Source organism: Eptatretus burgeri, chromosome 12 (genome assembly GCF_056783735.1).
Source record: "Eptatretus burgeri isolate ZD-2024b chromosome 12, Ebu_testis_v1, whole genome shotgun sequence".
In the NCBI taxonomy this organism is placed as follows: domain Eukaryota; kingdom Metazoa; phylum Chordata; class Myxini; order Myxiniformes; family Myxinidae; genus Eptatretus; species Eptatretus burgeri.
Window position 1 is genome coordinate 1,439,694 of NC_140972.1, and position 12,192 is coordinate 1,451,885.

The 12,192-nt window shown below is 40.5% G+C and overlaps 1 protein-coding gene across 1 annotated transcript; it reads right to left on the reverse strand.

Annotated features, from left to right (window-relative positions):
• Positions 1–359: 359 nt before the first annotated feature.
• Positions 360–9,998, reverse strand: LOC147014967 (deoxyribonuclease gamma-like). Its single transcript, XM_085849230.1, has 6 exons — positions 9,928–9,998; positions 5,041–5,153; positions 3,201–3,313; positions 2,557–2,702; positions 1,212–1,308; positions 360–667 (listed from the first exon to the last, which is right to left on the reverse strand). The coding sequence occupies exons 1-6, from the start codon at positions 9,981–9,983 to the stop codon at positions 608–610; spliced, it is 585 nt and encodes a 194-aa protein (XP_085705356.1). The 5' UTR covers positions 9,984–9,998; the 3' UTR covers positions 360–607.
• Between the last annotated feature and the right edge of the window lie 2,194 nt (positions 9,999–12,192).

Sequence of the window (12,192 nt, forward strand, 5' to 3'; positions counted from 1 at the left end):
GTTTGTGTGAATTTTGTTCCCAATTGCAGCTTTTCTTCGGGTACATCTCTTTAATTGTACAGGATATCACGTGGCCCATGACTTTTTGCAAACACCTAAAATGGAGCGGATTCTATAAATTATTTTCTTTCTGTAAATTATTCTGTCAGAATGACAACGACATGGCAGACCTCCACAAATGATTTATTATTCTTGTTCATGGCTTTCACAATTCAAACGCAATACATTCATGTGTTTTCATGAGTTATATTTGCAGGAAACAGACATTGATGGAAGAGTTACATAAAGAGTAGAGGAGGAACAAGTAAATCAGAAGAAAAAGAACAGCTCGGTGAACTGGCATGCATAATGTGAAGAAGTTGTGAAAAGACTGCCCAATCACTTTACTGATGAACCCCAAGACAATACCATTTAAAACTTGTTCAATAAACCACTTATAGAATTATATGTTCGGCAAAAGATTTGCAAAGGGACAAGAAAAGCACAAATGCTGAATAATCACGAATTTAATCCCTTAAAAGCTCCATTATTAGCTGCACCCTTTCATGATGTGCTCTCGGCGATTGCATCAAATCGAGAGTTGCTCACGATCTTGGGTGCGACACGTTTAAACCGGTATTTCCTTCAGATCCACTTCGATAGGGTAATGGTCACTGACACACAGAGCCTGTGGGAGTATCAGGAAAAGGAATCCTTTAACCACGTTACTTTGAACATGTCCTCATAAACATTTTAAATCTTATCTTTTATCATCAAACTTATTGATTTAACAGATCATATGTATTGTGTATAATATTACACTCGTCTGGGTACTTTAAATTCCAAACACACATTGATCATCTTCTGTGTTTACTGAGGACATTTATCACCTCTGATATGTTGCTCCAGGTTCATTGAACTCATCCTCAATTAAAATGGGAAAAAGTATTATATAAAACAGAAATTTCATGAAACTGGGAAAACCAAAAAAATCATTACGTCTATGGAACACAGAACTGTATTAATTGTAAACCAGATAGATCTAAATGAAGGAGAAACGTAACCTTTCATCCTTCATTGCCATGTAAAACCCGATTGATGTACTTGTGCACACTTTATGGAACGCCAAGTATAACCAAGCACCAAACGATCAACCATCAATAGAAAAGTGCACTATGAATGATCGGTAGGTTCTGAATGTCCAATCAGTGACAGGTATACCCTGCTCATACCTCATTCTCACTGAGAGAGTATTCCGTCTGAATGTTCAAAGGTTTTGCTGATCCAGGTACAATAGCCTCTTGTAATGCCGATCCAAAAACCACAAATCTGTAAGTTTGAAAACACGTGAAGGGAAACAAGGGGGAGAGAACCGAATTACACACAGAGGAAGGTAACTCCAACCCTACCCCTAAACCTAACCCAAACAGCACACAATATCTCATCATTATGTTTATCATGATAGGGTGTTGTGCCATTGGATGGACCAATGAATCGGTGTGGGATTTCAGAATGTAAGGATTCCCTGCAGATCCCACAAGGAAAAAGGTTGGGAAAACAAGTATAAAAAAGACATAAAATGTCACAGCCCCGTTGTTTCAGTAATTTTGCTGTGTGGACGTGAAGGGCTAGCCCATATTTATGTGCAACTAAAATGGACGCCAGCCTACCAGTCGGCCATCTTCGATCTGATGTGGAAAAATAAATGACAAGCATATGTAAGACATCATTCGTTATGTGTATGACAAGTTTAAACAACATCGGTAAATGCATGTCCGAGAAATGGTTGAGGACACAAGCACGCAGGGACGTGAACAGAAACCAAATCCGTTCGCCCTCATTTCGCATGAAGTCCAACAGAGGCTAATAAAGTTATTCATCTGAGATGGAAACCGACTTCGGAGTGGTTTCTGTGCCAGGTGTGTGTGTGTGTGTGTGTGTGTGTGTGTGTGTGTGTGTGTGTGTGTGTGTGTGTGTGTGTGTGTGTGTGTGTGTGTGTGTGTGTGTGTGTGTGTGTGTGTGTGTGTGTGTGTGTGTGTGTGTGTGTGTGTGTGTGTGTGTGTGTTCATTTATGGGTAGTGATGTAATCATATTGCAGTTGGTAGTTCATGAGTCTAACTGATATTCACAGATAAATCATCATGAAACATGTAAAGATAATTTGTTACGAATCAAGAACACGTTTTTGCAAAGTTCCTTTGAAGAAAACAATTCAATTGTGTGTCTGCAAGGTGTTTATTATTTAGTTATTTATTTATTGATATTGCATTTAGTCTAAATGTTGTAGTTAACATTGGTTACTCTTAAACAACACCAGGCTTGTGGTTAACAACTGAAGCTATGTCATTGTAAGAGGAAAGAGAAATGAAAGGAAATAGGTTGAGAGTTTGGAAAATAAGGGAAAGGGTTGGGGATAGGTAACAGGTAAGGAATCTGGGTGGAGTGGGGTAAGGAGAAGAACAAGTTTCACATTTTTGCGAATGTTATAACTGAATAATCCCAATGAGCACATCATTCAGGATTGTAGTTGCTCTTACTATATAATGTCCCAATATAATTGAGGAATTGCAAACAAACCGGTCATTTGCAGAGTTGATATCCTCTTTCACCATTGTGTCCATATTCTCATCAATGAGCCAAAGGAAGTCACCAAACTGGTTCAAACTTTCGTCCTCCTGAGGATGTTTCATGGCACTAAAGTCTCCGAGAAACATGGCGGTCATCTACAGAAGAAACAGGAAAAGGTAATGTGATCTCTTTGGATCCTCGATCACCAGAATTATATTATTTAATTTCTAATCTTCTTTCCAGATGAAGGATTGAAGGATGCGTGATGGTAATTGTGTAAATGTACTCATGTCCACGATTGAAGGATGTATGATCGACGTTATGGAAATGTACTTGTGTCCACAAAGCTCCATTTATGACTCCATTGATGATGTTGGCTTCGTGGACCCTCAAACCAAGGAATCCATCCAAACATTCGTTGCACATCCTGAGCCCTTGACTTTACACCATTGTTATTAAACTTTCTGAAGTATTTCTCAAAATTTTGTTGAAGGTTAATTTCAAAATGTACCTGCGTTATAAATTATTGAATTTACATTGTGTCATAAAAAATATTTCAAGAGTCATAGGGTATGTGGAGTGGATATTAAATTTACAACGGGAGATCTGCACAGATTTTATTTAAAAAACGAGTTTTTTTTTATTGTTCTTACCGTGTTGTACCACTTTGATTGAACTGCTTGAAACATTGAAGAAAGTTTACGACTTTCTTTCTTCACTTCGTTTGGATCCGTCCAAATGGGGATAAGAATCAAATCCCTGATACCTGAAAAAACCAAAATTTGTTATCGTCTGTAATTGAGAAACTCACAATTTAGCACAACACAGGCACAAACACCAACACCAGGTGTATCTCTCATGAAAACTATGCATATATATATATATATATATATATATATATATATATATATATATTTAAATAAAGATGTATGTATTTATTTATAAATATATATGTACAGATATATTTTTATAAATATGAATATATATATATATATATATATATATATATATATATATATATATATATATATATATATACATATATATATACATATATATTCTTCTTCTTCTACTTTCGGCTGCTCCCATTTGGGGTCGCCACAGTGGATCATCCGTTATGATCCGCATAATCATTTGGCACAGGTTTTACGCCGGATGCCCTTCCTGACGCAACCCTGGTCGCCTCTTATGACACAGGGGTGTGGTACACCTATTCTAACCGGGGCATATATATATATATTTTTTTTTTTTTTTTTTTCCAACGAAATGTTTATGTTATATGTTGAACAAAAAACATACCTTGGTGCGTTTTGATGATCATTCAGAGAGATTTTTGAATATTGCTCATATTGGTCATCTTTCCTCATAAATGTGTGTGTGTCAGGCCATTCATCCGTCAATCTCCTCCATAACTCCAAAACTATGAAAACTCGGGGCCCTGAACTTTGCATGCACACCCCTGATATGTATTACCTTTAGTGGATTTGTCATTGGAAATCAGTACTGTGAGGATTTTGTAACAACGCACATCGTTGGTGCACTCAGTCCTTGGAAAAAGATGAACAAGCTCAATCTAGATCCATACATTGGGAACATAATCTGTGCAGAGCGTTGGTGCTGCCTAAGCAGTTTCCTGGGCTATTGGGCAGAATGCTGGACAGATCGCCAGCGACACAGGATACCAGCAAGCTGGTACTTATTTTTGCCAACCTCAGGATGACAGGCTGAGTCAACGCCACCTGGTCTTAATTCAACAGCAATTCGGAATTTGAACTCAGGACCCTCGGATCCCAAGCTCACCATTCCAGCCATGAAGACATCACCCAGCAATACGCTGAATCGTCTGACGTGGAAATCTGCTTCAAAGAAAAATCTCAAGTTTGCCACTCATGTTGAGCTCAAGGAGAACCTATCACTGTTCGCTCGACTGCTCATCAATGCATGATCACACCCAGATGTTGATCTCCAAGTCGCTGTTGGAATGTGCCAGTTCAGTTCCATTCCAAGATCTCGATTTACATCAGATGGCTCCCTTCAAGTCTGCCTGAACAAGTTTAAGCTGATGGCGATCTTGGAAGCTCACACACAAAAGGACAATGAACCAAGGCATCTCAACACTGATCTCGAAACAATCACAGACAATGGGGAAGAGCGAGACACCGATTATATGGTGTCCTCATTCTGGGATCTCAAAATGTATTATTGAACTCGTATAAAAACATGGAACCCGACTTGCTTCCAATGTTCCATAACATATCAACACATTTAATACAATAAACATTGGATTTATCATAAAATTCCCATGGGAATACACAAGGCCCTGGACCACTGGGGGTGTTATGGAACAATCAAACTAACTCATGAACAATCATCACACAATAATAAATCACATTCCAAATCTGTAATGAAGTGGAGTGAAATATTAGTAAATATTGTTTTGTACCGATAAAAGAGCATTATGTAAACTAAAATGTGAAAGTTTTTAATACTTACTGGTGTTATTGGCCTGAAACCTCATGAAGAATGCCTCTGGATGAAAGATATTGTAATCTATTAATTTTGGACCCTGTTCCGTGGAATCATATTTCATCTCCACCAAGTCTGATCTGCAAACAAACAAAACCAGTAACTAAACTTGCATTGAATCGTGTACAACATGTAATACAAACTTCCTGCTCACATTTCTTACATCAAGGATTTTCAACTTTTGTATGTTTGGGTCGACCCCTTCACACATATGGCAAAAACAGAGACCTCTTTCATGGAGTGATCCCTCCCAGGAAATGAAAACTTCTTTAATACATGGTGTCAGACTCACGGAAGAGATCCAAATAAATCGCACACAGACACACATACACACACACACACACACACACACACACACACACACACACACACACACACACACACACACACACACACACACACACACAGACACACACACAGACAGACACACACACACACACACACAAACACACACACACACACACACACATCACTTGTTCCAGGATTTTCAGTCATCTGATTGTTCTTCCTGCACATTGAAGTTATAATTGTGGTCACGTGGTATCTGTTGGTCATATTTCCGGGGTCATGTTTCCAGTATTAACTCTGTTGAACTGAACTTGGTTCACCGTAGCACAGATAACCATTTGTGTGCGGACATTGTTCCACTGTGTAATTGTTCTTTCACCGAATGTTTTTCTTTATCTACTTCCGGTAATTTCCCGTGAATCTCATGAACCAGTTTCCTCGTATTTGTTCCTCTGCTCGTCTGTTGAAGAATATTCCCTTCGTGATCTTGTCAACTTGGTTCATCATTCTCAACACTTGAAACCTATTGATCTTCTTCTTCCCCTGCTTTGAGGTTTGGGGATATTTGGGGGTTTTGATCTTTTTCCTACACGGTGTGTGCTCCACCTATTGTCGCTCTCGTTCTGCTCATGTTTATGTTATGGTAGAGTTGTGTTTATTTATGACGAACTCAACATTTGGATTCTTGTGTCCACAATGTATGACATCACAGTTTGAGTGGTGGTTGTCCGTAAACAGAGCGTTCTGTTCCATGTGTTCAACACAGACATCCCTCAGTATGTTTGCCATGAACTTGCCTGCCACACAACTCAAGTTGACACCATGCTAATTGCCTTGTTCATTCCTGTTTCCTTTCTTTTTGATCAGCACTCCGTCAGCTTTCCTCCAGCCTGATGGAACTGTTCCTTTGAGAAGGGATTTCTGCTCGATTAAACAGAAGGATGTACACACGTCATTCAGAATGTTGGAATGGATCTGATCTGATCCTGGGAACCTGTGTGGTTTTTAAGTGATTGTTATTATTTTATAAATTGGTACAATATGATGATGGTTGTGAAGGAGAACGAAATAGAATTTAAAGAGACATTGTCCATCAAAAATGTTCAAATTCCAATTGAGATTCAAGTTTGTTTCATTCTGAATTATCTTCAAGTTTTGAAGGTTTATCCTTTCTCTTCATCACAAATCGATGAATCCTGAAGTTGTTGATCCCTTGATAAGTGCAGGAAAAAAAGGGAAAGGATGTGATGAGAATCCAGCGAGGAAGGATGTCGGTAAGAAACGATGGACGTCGTGGGAATATATATTATTCTGTACCTTATCGAGGCTCGTATGAGAGCGAGCACACAACACACAACAATGGGGGCATGAGACATGAGCGGCGGGAGTGGGAAGGACAACACAGTGGGGAACAGAGACATCAGGAAATCTGTGGAATGGGGCGGGGAGGGATGGGGCGGGGAACACGGGGGATACAAGATGGACATTACAGGGAATTTCAGTCAGGAAAGCAGGGAATTTGAAGCAGGTGGGTTTGGGGTGGACGAACGGGGGTGCAAAAGATAGAGGTATTGGATGGGGGACAATAAGGTATTGTGGTGAACAGCGGTTTTGAAGGCCTGGAGGGAAGAATGGGATTGAACAGAGTGAGGGAGTTTGTTCCAAAGGTGGGAAAAAGAGGAATGAAAGAGTGAAGGTGAGCAGTGTTTTGTGATTTTGGTAGTTTTACTCGAAGGGGGTTGTTGGCGGACCTTGAGCACCCTTTGGAAACATAGTGGGGACAAATCACAGACTCAACAGGGAGGTGGGGTGGGGGGCAAGACCGGAGAGGAGATGGCAGAAGACAAAAAGACCACTGACAGACCTGTGGTGAAAGAGAGAGAGGCCCAAAGACTCAGCCTCTTCATGGGAGATACCAATGATCCGAAATGCCTTGGTTTCCACAGCGTGAAGCCGAAAAACGTGGGAGGCAGGAGCACCATCCCAGAGGGGAGAGCAGAACTCCATCAGGATGTGGACAAAAGCTTTGTAAGTGGTCAGTAGCTCAGGTGGGCCGAAGAAGGACTTTGCACGACGGAGGATTCCCAGTGACTGGCTTTGAAGGCCAGGTTGGAAATGTGGCTTTCCCAGGAAAGATCATGGCACATAGTGAGACCCAGAAGCTTGAAAGAAAGGACTTCTTCAAGAGGATTGTTGAGAAAGTGGATTGGGGGGGGGGGAGTCGAAACGGTCCTTTCAGAGAGACATAGTGAGAGTGTGAGATTTGTCCGGATTGAAAGACATGTTCCACGTGTTGGACCACTTTGTGATTTAACCCAGATCTGCAGTGAGCGAAGAAGCTGCTGCATGCCGGTCTGAGGGATGACCGATGGTATGGCAGAGGGTAGAGTCATCAGGTCAGGTCAGGTCAGGTATGGGAGAATGTGCCAGAGCAGCGCGTCACTGCGTCCACTTTCCATCGGTCGGTACTCCAGGGGCCTCCGTTTGGCCACCCTCCAGGCAGATGCCTGGACCATCCCCATTACCTTGAGATGCCGATCAGCCTGCTGAAACCACGAGGCATGTGGTCAGCCCATTGGCCTCCTCCACTCAAGAGACTCCCTCAATGAGATAATCTGGTGAGCAGGATCAGCGCTAGGAAAATGAGGCACATGTCCATACAGCCACAGCTGATGCTCACAGACAATGCAGGTAACAAATCTCATTTGAATCTCTCTCAGCAACCACTACTTGGACAAAAAGTCCGACTAGCGATAACCAAGGATTCTCCGAAGAGACCTGGCACCAAATGAATTAAGTCTCCGTCTCAGATATCCTTGGTCAGAATCCAAGTCTCGCATCCATAGAGCAAGACTGGAAGCACCAAGGACCTGAAGACTCGAACTTTCGTCCTCCCGCACAGGTACCGGCAGCGCCACACCCCATTATCCAGAAACCCCATTAAAACACACACCTGAAACTGATTTGATTAGTTGCCTCCAGGATTTGGAGGAGGGAGAGAAGTTTGAGAGTTCAGACTTGAGCTTGGAAAGATGTTGTTTTCTGGCTCTCCTGAGGGTAGATACACACTTGCTCCAAGCTTTATGGAAGGAACTGAGATTACCCTTAGTTGGGTTTGCTTTCCATGAGGCAAAGGGATGTTGTTTAAGGAGAACTGCCTCGCCACAAGCTAAAGTGAACCATGGGACGGAGGAAGGGTAGGACAACTGAAGACGAGAGGGGATAAATCTGTGCATGAGGGAGAGCAAATATCTTCGAAAGAATACCCAGGATGAGATGATGTTGGAGAAAGTAGTGACGGGAGACCAGTCTTGAAGTTTGATGGCTTCTTGGAGACCCTGCCAGTCAGCATGAGTGAAATTTCAGACTCAACTGCACTGAGGTGGTTCTCTGATAACAGCCAGAGAGATGTCCACTTTGACAAGGACGTGGTCAGAAGAACCGATTGGAGCGGAGAAAGAACAGCCAATAATTTCAGGGAAATTTGTCAAAATCAGATCCAGAAGAGATGACAGGTGAGAGAGGTACCCACACCTTGCAAACTGGCATGATGACAATTGAAGTCACCACATATGAGGTCGAATTGAGAACAGTCTGTGGAAATAGAACAAGACAAGTGAATTATGATGCAGTGAAGAGCACCACACGTGTGAAAGAGGCAGATGAGGCATTATAAGAAACCGTTATTATTATTATTATTATTATTATTATTATTTGAGAGTTTTCATCAGATTAGGAAATGGAATGTTTGTAGAAAAAAACCGTGGAGGTGAATCGTGAATGGGGAGAATCACGTGGTTATGGGAGGTGTATCGTCAAAAGTGAATTTATTTATTTCAAATAAGGATTGCGTTATGTTTGGAAAAGGGGAGGTTGAGGTAAAATCGTGGAGGTGTGTGGTGAATTTGGAACGGTAAACGCAGAGTGAAGCTGCTGGGTCGATGAAATGTATCAGGAAGAGTGGAGAGTGACTCATGATTACAGGAGGTGTATATATAGAAAGGATACAAGGAAGATTATTAATTTTTGATGTATTTTTGAAGAATAGGTAAGATTCGCGAATGGACGGTTGGCGGAAGAAATCGTGAAGGTAAAGGCTCGAGTTGGTCAGCGCAAGTAGAATAAAGAAGGTGTGCCTGCAGGATTAAGAAGAAGAAGAGGAAGAAGCAGAAGGATCGGAACTCGTGGGTATGCAAGGAGAAAGAGAGATTATTTTTGGGGGGGATTTAAGACAAGACACAGAGTGTTTTGTTGAGAGGGATGGGGGATGTTGGGAAAGTGGGGAAGATAGGAATTGCAGATAATAGGGAGAGAAAACAAATAAAAACAATTGTACACCAAGAGGGGAAGGATGGGAAGGAATGGAGTTGTAAGTGAAAAATCCCATTTTTATAAATATTATGTGAACTTGGACATGAAAGAAATGTTTATAATTCACTTTTTGCATCCCATTCTCAAATCATCTTGGTACAACAAACGTCATGTGTGGATGTTTATAGAAGGGAATACAATTGATCTCACACCCCTCTACGTAATGATCCTTCTCAAGATCATTGGATGACGTACCGGTAGACGAATGCAAACACTCTCTTCCAGGAGGCTTTCATCTTTTCTTCACTCATAATGTAGTTGTAGGTGTTTTCAGGGAACTCCCTAGGGGAGAAGCTCCAGTTAATAAGTTCCAGTAAAACCTGTGTCAGGAACTTGGATTTCAATGCAAATGTTCTTTTGATAATTCCATGTACTTTAATGAACATCCCTTTCAAAATAACGAGATAAATATAATAATTATAAAGGTCCAACAACGTGAAGATATACAATAAAAAACAAACAACAAACAAAGTTAATGTAAAATGTGATGTAATAAAGAGCAGATCATGAACCATGCTTTAAACAGAGCGTCGGTGCTGCCGAAGTAGTTTACATGGCTCAGGTTACAATCATCGACGGGTCACCACTCTGACACAGGGAGTCAGAACAGGAATTTGGAATTTGGCCAAGGTGCCAGAGATAGCTCGCCAACTCTTCACGAAGTACACCGTGGGATCAATAATGTCCAAAAACTAATGCTGGAAGATGGGACGTCCAGTTCAACATCCATGCAAGGTCATTGCACACACACGCACACACACACACACACACGAACACACAAACACACACACAACCCTGCCTGTGAAACACCACTCTGACAAATGATAGCTCGGCTGAGATTCAAACCCAGTCGAGTCAGCTTTGAGGTGAGTCTGCACACCTGCAGACCATGCTGCCAGCCCATAAGAGAAAGATGTAAGCAATTAAAATAGTAGATTATTAAATATAAACTAAATGATCCATGAGTTTAACATGATCAACCATCACAAGGTATTCCGATTCAGTCTCCAGATCTCTCTCAAAATGGTTCATTCTGGGAAGTCTATTATTTCCCCTTTCACTCTTGTCCATCCAGGCTTTATTTTACAACACGTTTCGTTCCTCCACACATCATAAATCAAAAGGAAACTTTTATGTTCCGGTTGAACAAGGACACACTTGTTTCAAGAAGGAAAGAACATCTTTATTCAAAGGACATTCTGTTCCCTACACCGAGTCGACATGGTGGTTAAATGGTTGGGTTTGTGGTCTCTCAGCGATCTTGCATTCTGATCTGATCAGAGATCAGAGGTCTCATTCAAAACAATTTTTAAAAGGGTAAATTTGTCTTTTTGATCAATTTGTATACCTTGACGATGTTCATATGAGAGCGAAAAGCATGGTTGATGGTTGATGCATGGTTGATGTTGAAGAACATGATGCATGGTTGATGTCTTATTAAATAACATGAAATTGATCTCTCATTTTAAACAATTTAACAACAGGTGAAATTGATCTCTCTTTTTAATCAATTTAATAACACGTGAAATTGATCTCTCTTTTTAAACAATTTAATAACAGGTTTAATTGATCTCTCTTTTTAAACAATTTAATAACAGGTGAAATTAATCTCTCTTTTTAAACAATTTAATAACAGGTGAAATTGATCTTTCTGTTTAAAACAATTTAATATCAGCTGGAATTGATCTCTCTTCTTAAACAATTTAATAACAGATGAAATTGATGTCTTTTTAAACAATTTAAAAACAGGTTCAATTGATCTCTCTTTTTAAACAATTTAATTACAGGTGAAATTGATCTCTCCTTTTAAACAATTCAATCTTCATCTTTTTCTTCTTCTTCTTTCGGCTGCTCCCGTTAGGGGTCGCCACAGCGGATCATCCGTTATGATCCGCATAATCATTTTGCACAGGTTTTACACCGGATGCCCTTCCTGACGCAACCCTGGTCTCCTCTTATGACACAGGGATATGGTACACCTATTCTAAGCGGGGCATACACCGGGCCCAGTACACTGGTACTCCCTTTGCCGACCTCGGAAGGATGACAGGCTGAGACAACCTCCTGGTGTGTATTAATTCAAGCGGCCAACGGGGCTTGAACTCAAGACCTTTTGGATCCCAAGCCGCGACCCTAACCACTATGCTAACACCAGGCTTTTTTAAGCCAACACCAAGCTTTTTAAACAATTTAATAAAAGGTTTAATTGAACTCCCTTTTTAAACAATTTAATAACAGGTGAAATTGATCTTTCTATTTAAAACAATTTAATATCAGGTGGGATTGATGGCTTTTTAAACAATTTAATTACAGGTGATATTGATCTTTCTATTTAAAACAATTTAATATCAGGTGGAATTGATCTCTCTTCTTCAACAACTTAATATTAGGTGAAATTGATGGCTTTTTAAACAATTTAATAACAGGTGAAATTGATACGTCTATTTAAAACAATTTAAT

Excerpts from the sequence above, each read along its gene's own strand:
- LOC147014967 (XM_085849230.1), bottom strand. The coding sequence starts at position 9,983 with ATGAGTGAAGAAAAGATGAAAGCCTCCTGGAAGAGAGTGTTTGCATTC. Across the intron at positions 2,703-3,200 it reads AATCAAAGTGGTACAACACG|ATGACCGCCATGTTTCTCGG; the intron begins GTAAGAACAATA and ends TTTCTTCTGTAG. Across the intron at positions 668-1,211 it reads ACTCTCTCAGTGAGAATGAG|GCTCTGTGTGTCAGTGACCA; the intron begins GTATGAGCAGGG and ends ATACTCCCACAG.